Below are 18611 nucleotides of genomic sequence, written 5' to 3' on the forward strand. Positions count from 1 at the left end.
AAATTACGGCCTGTGATTCGAGGAGCATCCACTTGCAGAGTCCTCAACATCACTTAACTGTCTTACTGGCATTTTGAACAATGGCTGCAATAGCCATTGAATGGCTTGGGGTCCACAATCCAGCCCAGGGGCAGTCAGTTAGACAAGCTTGCTTCAGTGCTTTCCCTGGTTCCGCAATCGTGTTTCATTTCCTCCATTCCCCAGTGTTCTCCAGACTCCATGATCTCCCTGCCTGCTACCCCTGCCCCACCACTAAGATGTCCTTCATGCCACAATAGTCTCCTCCCACCCATAATTTTTCAACACTCCCTCACTCCTTTCCACTCTTTGTTTGTAGCTTGATCCTGTGAGCATTACCACCCAACAACTACCCACCCTCTCCAATAAAGTTGGCAGGACCTCTACGTTATCTGCATTGTTGCATTCCCTGTTTGCGACAACTTGTCCTTCCCTATAAATGTTGGGGCCACAGATTCAACCTGAACCATTAACCCTGAAACTGAATTGCACAGCACCAAATTCTCTGTGTAAAAATGTTTCTTTTGCTATCTGTTCTAAATTTCTTACATTTATTATTTTATTTCTGATATTTTGTTCCAGATCCTCGATCTGGAAGTCTGTCTACCAAATCCACATTGTTCCTCCTTTCATAATTTTAATCACTTCCAACATATCATTCCTGCATTGTTCTAATTTTAAAATGTCTAATAGTTCAAGCAAGTGAATCTGAGTTGTAACTTGTCTATTGCCTTACATTCTTCCTACGGTTGAGTCCAATCACACAGTGCTTATACTGAGGATGTATTAAGTTTTTAAAAGACCCACTATACTTCTTGTTTTTTCTCTCTCTATTTTATCCCTTATGACAAAATCTAAGTCCTAGAATCCTTTCAGATTTGTTTCCCAAGTCTTATTAAGTGGAGCATATTTCCTCAGGTTACTGTTTTTATGCAAAATATATCATCTCTTACCTACTTGCATTGACTTTCATTTGATATCTGTTAGATCATTTTCCCTCAACTAATTAACATCCATTTGAAGTTTCCTTTGATGTTTTATCTACACCTTGGATTTTGGTATCATCTGCAAATTTCAACACCACTCGCACTAGTTATGTTTTGAACTGTCTCCTTTAACTCAAGTTAAAATGGAATAGTTTAGAAAGGGGAATGTGTTCTCTTACAAAGTCTTCCTGGAGATGAGCATATGTGACTTCACACTAAATCTGTCCAGAGATAAGCTCATTTTAGTTTGTTGCAATCACTGTGACCCTTTCCATTGGTCATTGGAAAATTCATATCTCTTTCTAGAAGTTATTGGTCTCTACTGGGAGCGTAACACATCCATCAACTCTGAAAACCTGGCCTTACCTTCTAATTTATTTTAGCTTTCCAATCAATTTTTAATCCAGTTTGCTATTCTTGCCAAATGTCCATTATATGTCTCTGCTGTTGTTTCAAGTGCACATAAATCCAGCTTTTTTATTTAGTGGTTCACAAGAAAAAAGCCCTGATTCAAGAACTATTCAAATAATTATAGTCAAAATCCAGTTACAAGAAATTAGTGTATACCAAGCAACAGATGCAAACAGGAGTTATCTATATTCACAACTATCAATTAAGTTTACATCATGCATAACTTAAAGATATAGTTGTCCAATTACAACTTGTGCACATCTACCTAAACATAATATCACCAAGCACCTATTTCTTTCTACACAATTACAAAGTTATCTTTTGCACCAGTGGTTCATCAATCCCCCTGTTCCATTGTCTCTTGTTAGAACAAACACAGTTGCAGCTGTGCATAATTCAGTGGAGTGTTGTGTGTAGTTTTATGGTCCTTGGCGCTTATCTAGGCCTGCTTTAATCAAGACATGTGGTTTTCTCAGTCTAGCAGCTTATGTGACTTTTAAACTTGTGTGATTTATTAACCGTTTCAGGGAGGTATGAGAGGTTATCTTGGAGGATGAATGCCAGCACCAATCCGGGGGGAGGGAGGGGGATGGTTCGGAGTGAATGCTGTCTCCAATCGGGAGGAGGGGTAAAGGGGTCAGAGTGAATGCTGGCTCTGATCGGGGGGAGGGTGGGGGGAACGCTAAAACCTCTGTAGTGGGGGGTGGTTTATTGCTGTTTCGATTTGGGCGATCTTTAAAGATTGCATTTTGCTGATGTGTTGAGGCCCCAGCCCTGCGTGGTGGTGTTAAAATCACCCCTTGTATTTTTTTTTGGCAGAGTGTCATAAGATCTGGAGAGAAAACTGACTTGTTCCGCTGGTTTTCTTGCCAGAAAAAAACACTGCCATTTTTTGGTAAGATTTTGCCTGCGATATAAATGCAAATTATTGTACAGGTTTGTATGAAGCATGCTTTATCAGAAGATAATGCTTTTTATTTGCCACATCATGTTGGATTTTGAAGCAACCAGAACTCATTGTGCAATCAGCATACAAGCAGTATACTTGAATTATAAACACGTAAAAACTGGCATAACTAGTCTTATTGGATATGTTAATTCACAATATTGTGTGTAACTTATTGCATCATTAAACATATTAAAACAATTGCTGCAGTTGATTGGGATTTTCTATTCATGTACATTGTATTTAGATGTGAGGCATGTTGAAAAGAGCATCAGAAGGATTTGCATGAGGAGTCAATGGCTGAATTACATTCTGAGCTATCTGCTGACAACCATCATTTGATACTTTAATTGGATACTTGACACACAGCCATGCTGTGGTCAAACACTGCAGCCTCTTGATGTTTTGATCAATATATAGTGCACACGAGAATTGTATGTATCTCATAATAAATAATAGTTGAATCTGTGCATCAGTTGACTTTAATATCTTTACAGAAAATTTTAAAAAAACAATAATTAACTGATTCACTAAATACTCTTTGCAGTCATATCTTGCATGTGATTTCAGATCATTAATTTACTAATAGGCCAAGTAAAGGCTAGTTCCCAAGGTTTGAATCCAGGGAGTGAAATTTAAATTGGCAAGAACACAGAATGGGCTGTAGAAGAATATCCACTCCTTACCCACGTACTATAGTTTCTGTTCACTGAAGTTGAATTTCAACCCCAAAATGTTTACTGGTAACCTGATAATCTAAATGAACATAAAAACTCCATTCCAGAAACTTGAGTGTGAAAATCAAAGTTTGCACTCTGCAGTACTGAAGGAGTGCTGCATTGGCAGAGGTACAGTACTAACTTTCAGATGAGGCATTAAACTGGGGACCAGTCTGCTCTCTCAGATCAACCTAAAAGAATCCAAGGCACTATTTCAAAGAAGAACAGAAGTGTTCTCACCAGTGTTGGCCAGTACTTATCCCTCAAACAACATCACTAAAATAAGTTATCTGGTCAATATCACGTTTCTGGAATCTTGCTGTTTGCAAATTGGTTAATCCATTTCTTACATTACAACAGCAACTATACCTCACAAGTACTTTATTGGCTGTAAAGTGATTTGGAACATCTTGTTAAGAAAGGCACGAATTAAATGCAAGTTTTTCTTCTTGATTTTCCTTTTGAATATCTCAAAGCAAGTTTGAACCAATGAAGAGTTTTTCCCACTTCTGAAGCACCAGATTTGTTAGACACGAACTGTTCCTTGTAATAAATGGAACTTGTTTCAGCTAAAGATTATCCCAGTCATTTACCTTTTTAGTCCTGTAGTTGTAAGCCCTAGAAATTCCGGTCTTTCTATTGCTTTGGTTTTAATTAGATGTTTTCTTCCCATTCATATCAATATGAGTTCCAATACTTTAGCATGTACGCTCGGATATTTACAAATATTAAGTGGAAATGATTTACTTGTTTTTAGGCACCATTACTTTGTGAAAGTCATTTCATATTTTAAATGCTTCCACATCACTAGTATTATACACCCATTCTTAGTTAAACCGAATGTGAAGCAGAACAGTTCTGTTTGCAAAGTGCAGCATCAGCTCATAGTCTGAGAATGATTTGCCCAGCACAGGGATAATAAAAAGTAAACTATTCTTTTTCTGGTTAAACAAGTTATTCCAAAGACATTTTCTTCCTGCAAGCTGAGATAGTCAAGTCAATCTGTAATTAGACAAAGTCACTCTGTAATGTGAAGTGTTTAGATATATAGGAACAAAACTGGAAGAAACTACCTCTTCTGCATTGGAGATTGAAGTTTGCTTAAGAATTTTGAATTTGTACTGTGAAGAAACTCAAATCCCCTAATTCTCATCAATTTATAGTTATAAACCAGTTAGTTTATGTCGTGAAATGCCAAAAAAGTCTAGCATAAAAGTTTATTAATATCTGGGCATTGATAGACATTTGCTAAGAATGTCATGGTGTAGTGTTTTACTGTAGAGGTGACAGTGTTTGTGTCTAACCTGGTGTATTCTTCCTTGACTAATTGAAAAGCAGGGGACTAGATCAGACTCATTGTTGATTTCTTCTTCCCAGCTTCAACATTTTGACATTTCAATCGCTGTGAGACTTGACAGTTCTGTATTTTTATAAAACCAATTGAGTTTATAGTACAGAGGAAGGTCGCTGGGTTTGTCATATCTGTTGGCTCTTTGCTTGCTTAGTCCAAAAGTAACTCCACTGCACCATGTTTTGCCGATGTTTATGTATCTTTCTGTTTCAAATATTTATGCATTTGGCTTTGCTACCATCAAGCCAAAAAAAAGACATTCTGTGTTAAGTGAAAATGTTGTATATTAATTTTGGTCCTCGTGCAATGCTAAACACGTAGGGGGCAATCTTACTGGCTCATCCTGCAGGTCGATCAGCAGGGTGAGCTGGTAAGATCGGGTGGGAGGTGAAATATCAGGATCACGCCCGGTTTTTGCTGGGCTATTTTGCCGGCAAAATCAGTTTCGCGCTTAGGGCTTAAGGCCGATTTCAATATTAATTTTAAATAGGCCTATTGCACCCCTCTTCAAGAGGAGATGGGCAACCTTGAAATGTCCATTACTGCTGGTGTACATGTCATCAGTGAGTCCTGGCCGCTATCATATGGGCTCACTTGCCCTTACCTGCCCAACAGTCGAGGTCCTCGCTGGTGATGATCACTTACAGTTCCCACCAAATGGGACCAGATGTGATGACCTTGCCTGTGGGAATGGAGGCCATTGAGGTCGGGGGCAGGGCCGGGCAATGCTCCTTGGGCAGAGCCAGTCTGGCAACTTGGCACTACCTGCATGGCACTGCCCACAGGCACCCTGGCACTGTCCACCTATTCTCTCCGCCTCGTCATGCTGATCAATGGGTGCGGCAAGCTAGTAAGATCATGCCCCTTATCTTTTTAAAATCCTTTGCAAATGTGCTAATTGTTGGCCAAACCATCTGCTTTGACAGCAAACACAGTGTTCCCTATACCCAAGCCCAAATCATTTATATGCAGGTTAATTTTAACTTTATTTGCCAGCAAATCAGGGCAAACAAGCAATTTATTCAGGTGCCTGGAACTCACCCAATTTCCCATCATCTCCAATGCTAACTTATAGGGTTCTGCAGGCAATGAGACACACGCCGAAAGTAAGTGACGGCCTCATGAATATGGGACTAGGAACCTAATAACAGTAAATCCAGGGCCTGAGTGGGGATGTTGCCAGAGATTTTTCACTAGGTTAAAGCAGGTCGGCAGATGCTGAAAAGGATAAAGAGGCTCTTTGCATAATTGTAAAATGTTTCTTTGTGGGGCTAGCAGCAGTCTTCTGTCCATGGGACTTTTCCCCCACAATCTCCTGCCAACACGTACTGAGTGAGAGGTTAACTAAGGACTATGAGGCCAGAAAAATAGTCTACGTATAGAGGTGGAAGAAGTAGGCATGGTTTTAACTTTTTGCATCTGTCTTTACAAAAAAGGGGACAATGCAGACATTATGACCCAGATCTTCCAGTCAGTGGTAGAATGGGAGAGCATGCTGCTGACCACTTTCCTAACCTTTTTATACCAGAGCCTTAGGGCCTCCTTGTCCAGGTTGCAGCTTGGATCCAGTGACGAGTTGAGTAGTGGTCACTTTTTTCATTGTGAAGTGAAGGTCAGTCTTCTCTTCATTAAGGAAGGGAGCTCCTTAATGGGGTTCCAATTCCACATGATGTAATTAACTCTTAATTCCGTCAGGGTAATTAGAGATTGGCAATAAATGCTGCCCTGTTATTTTTAAAAATAGTTACTGAATGCTAAATTTGCTTCTCTTTAAGTTTTTGTGTTAGTAGACCCTGCAGAATATAATGAAAAGTTTGTGTGCCATTGTGTTTTGACATTCTTTTTAAATATTTCAAAAATGGTTATAGAATGTTTTGTCTGAGCTTTCAACAATCATTAGGAACAGCAGATCGGTTTAGCTTGAACACAAGATCTATTCAAAGAGCTCATATAAACAATCACAGTGCTGTTTTGATAGTTATTCAAATGAGAAAAATTAAAATTGGTCTGGAATTATCATGAGAGGAATTATTGTTTTCCATTTTTTACAAATACAGAAAATCACTTATTATTTAGAAGGAATGTTAGTTAAATGCATTTGAAGTCTAGGTATTTTAGAGGAAGTGCTGAAATAAAAATGAATTTCAGGCTCCCTAAATGGTATACATCCCAGATTGGCTGTCGAGCCTATGCTGAATTAACTGATGTGAGTAGGCGAAACACAATTGATCTCGCTACTCCGCTCCTGGTAGGGGAACAGCAGACCATGAACCTGCAGCTGTTCACTATTCATTGACCCCTGATGGAAGAGCGTGGAGAAGTGGGGTTTGACAAGATTGATTTTTGCTGTGTTTCAGCTGTCAAAAATTTTGCAGATGCTCTAGGATTTTGTAAGGATAATAATTTGTGAGGAAGAAAGTGAAGTATCTGCAGTATATTAATATATCTTTCTCTCTTGAATATTGCCTAATGCATTTTCTGCTTTTATTTCACATTACATTTGTTCTAATATTTCTCGCACTAACAAAATTAACTCATGTTTTGATGTTTCTAGGAATCACTTACCTGGACCATGGAGGTACAACACTTTACGCACATAGTCAGATTCATCACTTTTACCAAGACCTTGCAGAAAATATCTATGGTAGGACCCTGGCTATAATTTCTTAGTTTGTCTTCAATTTTAAAATGTTTTGGTGCAAAATAATAAGAATTGCTCTGTCATATACATTTTCCTTAAATGCTGAATTTCAACTTCCATTAACTGCTTTTGAAAACTTCAAGTGTCAGGAAACAGATAGTTTAAGTCAGTGGTTCCTAAAGGATGCGGCGCGCCACACTGGTGCGGCAAGAGAGGATGGCAAGTGTGGCGGAAAGATTCAAGGACAATCAAAGAAACATTTAAACATGGTTTAAACAAGCATTGTTTTATACTTTCTGGATATCCCATGATCATATTATAAAGTAATTGTGTTCTATGTTATGAATCAAGCACTGCTAGGAGTTGGTTTGTTTTGTTTTTGAATGTATTTCTTATCAATAAAAAATTCGGTGAGGCGCGAGCAAATTTTTATTCCGAAAGTGCGGCCCAGTGAAAAAAGTTTGGGAACCACTGGTTTAAGTGATCCACATTAGTATTGTTAAATATTAGAATTAAGTTATGGATTTAATTGAGTTTGATTTAGCGTTTTGTGTAGAAAAAGGGTAAAACTCTAATTAGATTCATGTTAAACCAAGGTGTTTGCATGTAAGGGGGATTTGGTTTCAGTTCAAACTGTGTTTCTACTGTTTTGAGAGTGAGTTTACAACAGGGGAAGTAAACACGAGCTTGGGGAAAGAATGAGATGTTGCTTCGCAACCAGGGGCCACTTTTAGGAAGAAGACCTTTTTTGAGTTTTCGTATTTAACTGGATCTAGGTAGAAGGAGCTTAGCAGCTAGGGAGAGAACATTTCTCTCAGTTCTGCCAGAAGCAGAAGCAAAACAATGGTGTAATGGGCACGAAAGCAAGCTCCAAAGGAACTGAAGGACAGTTAGTCCTGGAAACTAGAGAACAAAGAGAAGTTCCCTGGATGCTTAAAGTTTAAGGAACTGGAATTGGAACAGAGTACTGTTCATTGAAGTTAAAGGGAGACCTGTAAAGGGCAGTCTGGGTGAAATTGGCTAATGAAAAGCCACAGAGCTAAAGTAATCATAAGCTGGTGTCTTTGGACGGAATTCTCCCAAAAAAGTTCTAAATGTCGAATTAGTGGGAAAACTGGAGTAAATCACGCTGGTTTTTTGAGTGGGAGTTCACACTAGAATCTCCTACACTCTGCAATGCAGAGGCCACCAGCATGAGGGGCGGAGCCTGTTCATGCAGGAGAGGCTGAAATCAGCAGGCCTCTGCGCATGCACAGTGGACCCAAACCTTCAGCCCTCCCTGTTTATTGGCAGCTCAATCGCTGGCCAGCCCCCCCAGAAGCCCTGCAGTGACCCTCCCCCCATGGCTCAATCGCGCCCCCCCCCCCAACCATTTCCAGGCCAGCCTCGAACACCCCCCCACTGTTGCATCCCCTCACCCCGGTCGGCCCCGATCTCCAGCCCCCCCGAAAACAGATCCCCCTCCCCCCACCCCTAGCAGTCCTAGTCCGCCCCGATCGCTGGCATCCCTCCTTCTTCTCCCATTGATCTCCATGCAGAGTAAGAAGTTTCACAACACCCAGGTAGAGTAGCAGTGGGACCCCCCACCCCCGCTGATTGCCCCACCCTCTTGGCACTGTCTGATGCACCGTGGGTAGTGTCAAGGTGCCCCCTGGGCATGGGCACCTAGCCTCTTGAGCAGTGCTAGAGGATATAGGCTGGCATTGCCGGGGGCCCCAATTGTCCCCGCTTCACTCCAACAGGATCAGGCCGCTAGGTCCCCCAAAGTGGGGGAGCTAGTCTGAACACTGCTGGAGCAAAATACTCATAGATTCTACAGTGCAGAAGGAGGCCATTCAGCCCATCGAATCCGCGCCGACCACAATCTCACCCAGGCCCCATTCCCATAATCCTTTATTTTAATCCTTCAAATCCCCCTGACATTAAGGTTAATTTAGCATGGCCAATCAACCTAACCCACACATCTTTGGAGTGTGGGAAGAAACCGGAGCACCTGGAGGAAACCCACGCAGACACGGGGAGAATGTGCAAACTCCACACAGACAGTGACCAAAGGCCAGAATTGAACCCAGGCCCCTGGCACTGTGAAGCAGCAGTGCTAACCACTGTGCTACTGTGCTGGGTGGGAGATGCGAGCAGGCCCAGAGAATTCAGACCTGAGCCCGCTAATCACTTTAAAATAAGATGCAAAGTAATTACTTGGTGTTCCTGCCGGTTTCCAGCGCGAATCAGACGGCACTGGAAATCTGGTGCTGGGAAATGTGTGCGCGGCGGGAATGCATGCGCGAAATTCTCCCAACACACTGCGCTAGAACATTAGCGTGGTATTTGGGAGAATCACCCCCTTTATTTCCAGCCTTTGGAAACAATAGTATTCTATTAGGGACTGAGTACTTGAGTTTTGTGTAGAAGTTCGGCTGCATGTGGGAATTCAAGACAAAGGATTACTTAAAGGAGAGTTGGAAAACCTGGAGGTGGATCCTTGCTAAATTGCACCCATGGTCTTTATAATCAGATTTTTGTGGGTGGAATTTGGGAACATTTATATGACAATCATCATGAGGAATTTGAGGAGAAATCCACAGAAGTTCGATTGGGCGACATCTACCACTTGGTTCCAGAGTGGGATGCTTCTGACCACAGCTAGCCTGTTGGTTTGCAAGGACTGTGTATTTTACTGAAAACTGTCTAGCATAAGATATATTTTGTAACCCATGTTATCCTTTAAATCTGTGTACATTTATGAAGATCATTGGGAATGAAGGAGTATTGTATTATAGTCAAACTGTTCATATTTAATAAATGTTTTCTTTTGTTGTTAAAAGCTAACTGGCAGTCCTTTGACTGTCCATCTACCTTTTCTTAAAAAAAGTAAAAGTTATGGTCTTTTGAGCCAGGGTTCCATTCTGGGACCTTCCTGTCCAGTAGTAACACCAACTGGGATGAGAATACAGGTACTACTTCCAGTTCAATATTTAGTTCAATCGTTCTTGTACCATCACAAATGGTGGTCAGGAAAAACACGATCCACTTTTGTACAGAAAAGACAGCAGTTATATTTAGTCTGAGCTGAAAATCTACAAGTGACTTGCAAACTCTAAACTTCCCTCACTCAACAGCAAGTTAAAATTTAAAAGAAATTCAGGAGATAAGTCAGTAATTTTGAAGATTTTCTCCTCTTTCATGACTGTTTTCTATGCTGGCATTAACACCGGCTCAAACAGTGACTGACCAGTTGCTGTTGTCACCAGATTAAAAGTGACTAAAAATAAATGTTAGGTGCTGGCAAAACACAACTCTGGTCTCTAGACATCCAATAGTACGCATTCCAGTTTCATCAAACTCATGTAAATTTATAGAGGCTACACTACTTTTTGTTGCAATGTTAGAACACATCTGATTTTTTGAAGACTTGAGATTAATAGGTTTTATGAAATAACTTTTCTTGTTTCTGATATTTTTCAGGTAACCCCCACAGTGCAAATGTTGCCAGTCGATTGACACATGACACTATTGAACATGTTCGGTACAGGTATGATGATAAGATTTTAGCACATGTACCAAGCTACTTCCTTAGATTCCATTCTGTGAAGTTGGTCAATCTGTAAGTCTCTCACTTTTTCTGTGCACTTGTCTCTCACATTCCCTATCTTCAACACACCTCAGGTGCTGGATTTTCAATCAGGACTTGGGAACCAGAAATGATTTGACTCTCAAATCCGCAAGGCATACTTTATGCATGCCCGTGGAGATTTTCAATCCCCAACTGGGCGGCACGGTAGCACAGTGGTTAGCACTGCTGCTTCACAGCTCCAGGGACCTGGGTCCGATTCCTGCCTTGGGTCACTGTCTGTGTGGAGTTTGCACATTCTCCTCGTGTCTGCGTGGGTTTCCTCCGGGTGCTCCGGTTTCCTCCCACAGTCCAAAGATGTGCGGGTTAGGTTGATTGGCCATGCTAAAATTGTCCCTTAGTGTCCTGAGATGCGTAGGTTAGAGGGATTAGTGGGTAAATATGTACGGATATGGGGGTAGGGCCTGGGTGGGATTGTGATCGGTGCAGACTCGATGGGCCAAATGGCCTCTTTCTGCACTGTAGGGTTTCTATGATTCTAATCAATTAACGGTCAGGGAGCAGGCTGTCTATCCAATAGAGGACAGTGGGTGAAGGGCTAGTGGGAGTCCCACGCTCAGTGATTAGTAGCCCCACTGTTTAAGGTTAGTGCTGCTGATCTGAAGATGGAGACTGTGAGAGACAAACCAGGTAAATTTATTTCACTTCTTAAATATCCATTGCTACCTCTGTGTGATCCTAGAGAGACAACCCTGCAATGGATGGCCAGCACTGTAGCTCTGTCCTGGCAGTCTGTGGAGCTGCTCGGGTGACCCTCACATGATTCATATCCCTCATCTCCCACTCCTGTTCTCAGCTGCCTGTATTCCAGTCAGTAATGGGGCCTTATTAAAGTCATTACACGCACCTGCCTCCAATCTGACCCATGACTCTTTTGAAAATGCTGGCTCAATTGTATGTCTCAATCTGTTTGTGTGGTTCTCTCAGTCTCTTTCCTGTTGTCTCTTTGCATCTCTCTGACTGCTTTTATTTGTGCAAGAGTGTATTTATTTTCATATTCATTATTTAAGTTTAAGTCAAACATGGCAACATAGATTTGTAACATACCAGAATCAAAAGCTTGTAAGCCTTTAGAAGTACTTGATCTTGTTTGCGTGGCAAAAGTACATTTATTATCTACTTGGTATTGATTTTTATCTTTCCAAAAGGCTTTGAATGTAAACTCTGAGCTGAAATTCGAATGAAGTTTACAGGAACTAGAGATCTTGTCTAAAACAGAAGATTAATTTATTCTTGAATCATTTGTTCAACTGAGAGCAGAACATGCCCCATTTTAACACAGTAGTGAAAGGTCAGTGTTAGCTTCTTTACTAACACTTTGTCAGATGAAGCTATGGTAACATAGAAACATGGAAAATCTACAGTGCAGAAGGAGGCCATTCAGCCCATCGTGCCCATTTTCAGTTGAAAATTAGATTTTTAGCCTAGTCCCTCATCCATGGCCCAATGGGTGGGAAAATGGGGGAATTTGCTGCTCGCCTTTTGGCCGTACTTACCTGAACGAATCTCCGGCACTCTGTGCAATGCAGAATGCCTCAGAATGATTCATGCTGAAAAGTAGGGGACAGGGCTTCATCCCGCCTGAGAAGCCGGCAGCATAGCGCTGAGTGGGCCACTGCATGTGCGCCAATCTGTCAGTGTGGACTTTGGCACATGCGCATTGGGCCCCGCATTGCCGGTCTCCCGATTGTTGGCCTTCACCGGAACCCCATGATCACTGGCCTTCCTGAACCCCCCCTCCTGGATCACTGGCTACCGGAACCCCCCCATTCAACACCCCCGGTGCAGTCTTGATCTCCCCCAGTGGGCACCCTCCCTTGCCCCAGACCTCCCGGGGACATACCTCAGTGGCCTCTGTCCCCACCAGCAGGATGAGGACGCCTGTTCCCCATTAGTAGGCAGCAGTTGTAAACCCCGCTGGTGGGAACTACTCATAGCAGGGTGGGGAGGTGCCAGCGGATCCGGAGAATACCGTCCCGGGCCTACTAGTCATATGGGAATTCAAGTTTCCATATGATAACTAGCTCCGCGCTGATTTCCAGTGCAAAGCTGATTGTGCTAAAGAAAAGCACCTCAGAGACTCGTGATCAGTCGGATGCCAGTTGCGAATCTTGAAAAAGGCCCCCCCGCTGTTGTCTCCTGGCGCACTGCACTCTCGAGTCTACATGTGACTCCAGAGCCGCAGTAAAATGATTGACTCTCAACTGCCCTTGGGAAACTAGGGATGGGCAATAACTGCTGGCCAGCCAGTGATGCTCATGTCCCACGAATGAACAAAAGAAATCAGGTTCAATGGCGACAGAGCACCTGGGTCTGAAGGAGATCTCTAGGTTATGAAATGATGAGCCGAGTAATGTTGCACCATGTGGTGTGTAAATAAAAGTAGTAACAAGAATGAACGAGCCTGGGAAGAATGGGGGTCCCAGTCTCTATATCCTAATACTGAAACTAGCAAACATCTCTTCCAAGAGAAAGACTTAACAAGCAGGAAGACCCTTGAATTCTGATGAAAAGTGGGATTTTCCAGTTCCAACTGAGGTCAACGGATCTTTTGCTTGTCAAATTATCCGTCCTGCCCATGATTTCCACGGCGGGTGGGACCAGAAGATTTAGGCAAAGATTTTTTTTTGTTTTCACAGATTTGTGTATTTACAGTAATTTGGTCTTTACTTCAGATTTCTAGTCTGTAGATGTCTTTCTGTATATGTATGGTGGGTTGCCAAGATGATTCCAATGAAATATTAGGAAGCTTTCCAGAAAGGCCATCCTATTCCACAAAAGACAGAAATTGCATCGAGATTAATTGCACTAAAGTAAAATGACACGCATTGCAGTATTGCTGCCTCACAGTGCCAGGGACCTGGATTCAATTCCTGGCTTGGGTCGCTGTCTGTGTGGAGTTTGCACCTTCTCCCCGTGTCTGCATGGGTGTCCTCTGGGTGCTCCGGTTTCCTCCCACAGTCCGAAAGACGTGTTGGTTAGGTGCATTGTGTAATAAGTCTTTGGAGGCAGAAATCCCTTCACCAAAATCCCTTTATTTACAAACTCGAACAGCAGTACACAGAGTGCTAACAGTCAGTAGTCTACCTCCGGGGGTGTCAGAGGAACTGGCATTCCCAGTTAAGTACAAGGCAAAGACTCCATCAATTGGGTCCTCAATCAGGGAGTTCATACTCCAATAGGCCAACCTCAGTGGCCTGTTGAAGGCATTGAAGAAATTTGCTCTTATAAATCTTTAGTTCTGTCATTGAAGATAACTGTGTTTTCATTTTGTGAGAATCATTTGGTAGATTGGTTAGCAAATTCAAAACTCCACCTGATGTAAATAGACAACTATCAACCTGTTCATGAGAAAATGTATTTAGTGGGAAATGTAACATCGGTTTGATCTTCTGTTCTTAATTCTCGTGTCTACAATATTTTGTCATTTTTGAGTCATTTCAATCTAATTAGCTTTTGTAAACTGACATTTCTTTAATGTTTATTATGCAATACATGAAAATAAAGGTGTGAAATGAATCCAAATCTCATGCCTATCCATTGGACAGCATAATCTCATGCGTCACCTCACGCCTGCCACTCATTATGTTAATGCTTGTGGAAGGAAAAACGCAGATCTCAGCAATTCCTGTTGGAAAAGAAACACTTGAAAATTCCTTCCCAGCTGTCCTAGAAAACAAGGAAACTTCAAAAGACTAGGATTGCCCTTGATACTCAAAGCAGAAACCCTCCATTCTTAAACAGAAAATGCTGGAAAATCCCAGCAGGTCTGACAGCATCTGTGGAGAGAGAATAGAGTTTTGAATCTGGATGACCCTTCGTCAAAGCTGACGAAGCTCTGACGAAGGGTCATCCAGACTTGAAACGTTGGCTCCAGTCTCTACAGATGCTGTCAGACCTGCTGAGATTTTCCAGTATTTTCTGTTTTTGTTTCAGATTCCAGCATCTGCAGTCTTTTGCCTTAACCCTCCATTCTTATCCCATTTTCCTTCTATTATATTTCCATGGACCTGACTGTGAAAAATATAGCCATCTTCCTCTTATAATTATTTAAATCCTCTGCTGCCCCAGCCTCCCTGAATAGGCTATTTCACAGTTGCCATCCTCTGCAGAAAAAATATACACTAACTCAATATTCATTGTTCTTGTCTAAATTTGAATCCATGTCCCTTTAATGTGGTTGACTCTGAACTGCCCCTTCAAGGCCAATTAATGATGGGCAATAAATGTTGGCCCTGCTAAGGATGCCCACATCTCATAAATAAAAAACTAAAACTAGTGTTAATATTGTACAAACTTAAGTTTATTTATTAGTCACAAGTAAGGCTTACATTAACACTGCAATGAAGTTACTGTGAAATTCCACTAGTCGCCACGCTCCGGTGCCTATTCAGGTCAATGCACCCAAGTCTTTCAGACTGTGGGAGGAAATCAGAGCACCTGGAGGAAACCCATGCATACACGGGGAGAACGTGCAATCTCCACACACACAGTGACCCAAGCTGGGAATCGAACCCAGGTCCCTGGTTCTGTGAGGCAGCAGTGCTAACCACTGCCACCGTGCCACCCACCGTGCCCTTGAACGAAATGGCTTGCTAGGCCAATTTGTCCAGGTGTTCACAGAATTATTTGGATGGAACCTTTTCTGTTTGGCCTCTTGCTGGATTTACTCCAAATTTGAGAAGTGCTCAGTAATTTTGTTCTTTAACTGGGAGGACCAGTTTTAACTTGAACACATTTATTGCACTGGCCATTATGACAAGTCTCTGTCCCTCCCCTGCAGTTCATTGTTCACTCATTCAATTTTGTACTTATGCCCATAAGAAACATCAAGTCTCGCAACCACACATTATCTAACAGCTCTCTGTGCACCTCATTTCTTGATTTAAGAAGGGTGATAATTTCAGGAAGCAGATCTAAAAATCTCTGGAGGACTTTTCCTCGACTTAACCACCTCACATCTGCATGAATGATTAGCTCACCATAGATGGCATCAAGCTCATTGAATAACAATTTGAACAAGTGATGTTACAAAGCTCTGGCACCAACTGAGTTGACGATCTTGACAACAACTGTCATTACATGAGAAAAGTCAATAACTTTGCTCGCTGGCACCTGTTGGTGGATAACACAGTGGAGGGGAATTCAGGATCACTTCTGCAAAGTTTAATAAAGCCTGCACTGACACCCAGCATTGACGGTGCACCGTCAGTTGTGATTAAAACAAGTGATTGAAACCAGTTTCTTGATTTGGAATGTTTTTCTCAGATATATATCTTTTAAATTCATTGTAGACATCCTCGCCTCTTATCCTCTCTTTGAGTGGCAAAAGTTCTCCTTTGTTGATACATCTTTGTTTATCATTCGCATGGCATTCAATCAGCTGGGCCATAACCATCATGTGTACTGACTCATCAAACTGCAATGAGAAACATTCACAGCCTGATAAGTCTTGGTGTATTTGCTGAGACACATCTCAGATAACAATTCCACCCTTCTGGCTACTGTTAAAGCACCAAGCAGCATGCTCTTGATGACTGTAATAATTTCACCTTTATTTTTAAAGTCTGAACAAAGTGTTGGCAGCAACCATCAGAGCCTGCCTCCTTGATAACTTCGCCGTCTGTGAACAGTTTCTTAAGTTTTGCCATCAGATGGCTCATCCAAAAAGACCCCTTTTTGCTAGCCTTGCCTTTACATAAGAACATAAGAACATAAGAAATAGGAGCAGGAGTAGGCCATCTAGCCCCTCGAGCCTGCCCCGCCATTCAATAAGATCATGGCTGATCTGAAGTGGATCAGTTCCACTTACCCGCTTGATCCCTATAACCCCTAATTCCCTTATCGATCAGGAATCCATCTATCCGTGATTTAAACATATTCAACGAGGTAGCCTCCACCACTTCAGTGGGCAGAGAATTCCAGAGATTCACCACCCTCTGAGAAAAGAAGTTCCTCCTCAAGTCTGTCCTAAACTGACCCCCCTTTATTTTGAGGCTGTGTCCTCTAGTTCTAACTTTCTTTCTAAGTGGAAAGAATCTCTCCACCTCTACCCTATCCAGCCCCTTCATTATCTTATAGGTCTCTATAAGATCTCCCCTCAGCCTTCTAAATTCCAACGAATACAAACCCAATCTGCTCAGTCTCTCCTCATAATCAACACCCCTCATCTCTGGTATCAAGCTGGTGAACCTTCTCTGCTCTCCCTCAGGCCAATATATTATTCCGCAAATAAGGGGACCAATACTGCACACAGTATTCCAGCTGCGGCCTCACCAATGCCCTGTACAGATGCAGCAAGACATCTCTGCTTTTACATTCTATCCCCCTTTAGCCACAGGTTTTGAAAAAAAGTGACTGTTGAGCTTTCAACATTCCCTTCAACTCCCCAAATTACTTTGTCCAAATGGTGCTGTTTAGCAGGAAATTTTCTTGAAATTTTGCATGCATTGTCTTTTAATGCTGTTCCAAATTACCTCTTTTACTCAAGGATACATTCTATTGACAAATAGTCTTGCCTTAGACATTCATTAAAAAAAATAACTTTCCCATTCCTGGTGGAAATAGTAGGTTTTTGGCCCCTTGGAGACCCCTGGCTCCTTGCTCATCATTTTTGTCTTCACCCAGCTTAGTCCATGTTTTGGCACCCTGTTTGAGCAGTCAATGAGCTGATTGGCTTGTCATCACGAGAAACCTGAGTTCCGTGCATTTGGTGTGGTTCAGCAGTCAATGAGCTGATTTGCTCATCATCACATGAAGCCTGAGTCCCACACATTTTCAGCAGTGGTTCGACAGCCAATGACAATCAACCTTTTGAGATTCCTGGATTGTTCTGTTGATTGTCATCGATTATTTGGAGACCACAACCTTAGAAGGTACTTTTATTTCCATTAGAAACAATTCCAGTATCTTTGAGGTACATTTACACTTCACAAGTTATAGTGCCTGTATGAGGAAGAAATTGCATTTAGAATTGCCGATCCTAGGATAATAGACCTTGGAATTCATTTATGAATACTGACAAATAAATTCTGAAGGATTTCTGCCATTCCTTGATCATTAAGGATTCTTATAGTATAAAAATGTGTTTGGGGAAAAAAACACTAATAAATCTATAATTGGAAATCATAGAATCCCTACAGCACAGAAAGAGGCCATTCGGCCCATCGATTCTGTACCGACCACAATCCCACCCAGGCCCTACCCCCACATCCCTACATATTTACCCGCTAATCCCTCTAACCTACGCATCTCAGGACACTAAGGGCAATTTTTAGCATAGCCAATCAACCTAATCCGCACATCTTTAGACTGTGGGAGGAAACCGGAGCACCCGGAGGAAACCCACGCAGACACGAGGAGAATGTGCAAACTCCACACAGACAGTGACCCGAGCTGGGAATCGAACCCAGGTCCCTGGAGCTGTGAAGCAGCAGTGCTAACCACTGTGCTACCGTGCCGCCCCTGTCAGATAACAACATCTCTATGAAAATTCTACTACTTTAAGGTTCAGTGCAATTACCGGAGGATAAAGTTACTCCTATCTGTTTGCTTCTAATAGTATTTAATTTCAATACTGACCAATCTGGTTGATATTGACAACTTTCAAACATAATTTGGATTATTGTGATACAGTTTCTATGCGTAATTTTAATGGTAAAACCATATCTATCACAAAATAGTTTACAATATAAAGAGGAGGAAGTTTTGCTGCAGCTATGCAAGTCGTGAAGAAACCACACTTGGAGTACTGTGAATTGTTCTGGACACAATGCCTTAGGCTAAAATGGCCTCGGAAAGAGTGCATCGTACACCTACCAGAATGTTATCAAGGTTTAAAGAGTTAGCTGATGAACAAAGATTACATAAACCAGACTTGAATATATTTGGTGATTTGACAAAGGATTT

At 41.9% G+C, this 18611-nt stretch overlaps 1 protein-coding gene across 3 annotated transcripts in view; it reads left to right on the top strand.

Annotated features, from left to right (window-relative positions):
• mocos (molybdenum cofactor sulfurase) overlaps positions 1–18611 on the top strand; it is a 261052-nt gene that overhangs the window by 16758 nt on the left and 225683 nt on the right. For all 3 annotated transcript variants that reach the window (XR_013500329.1, XM_078237017.1, XM_078237026.1), the window contains exons 2-3: positions 6986–7075; positions 10538–10604. Coding sequence is in view for 2 of the 3 variants with exons in the window: in XM_078237017.1 (XP_078093143.1) it covers positions 6986–7075; positions 10538–10604 (157 nt within the window). In the remaining variant the exon portion in view is untranslated. The remainder of the gene's footprint in view (positions 1–6985; positions 7076–10537; positions 10605–18611) is intronic.

The sequence above is a fragment of the Mustelus asterias genome, chromosome 2 (genome assembly GCF_964213995.1).
Source record: "Mustelus asterias chromosome 2, sMusAst1.hap1.1, whole genome shotgun sequence".
Classification (NCBI taxonomy): Eukaryota; Metazoa; Chordata; class Chondrichthyes; order Carcharhiniformes; family Triakidae; genus Mustelus; species Mustelus asterias.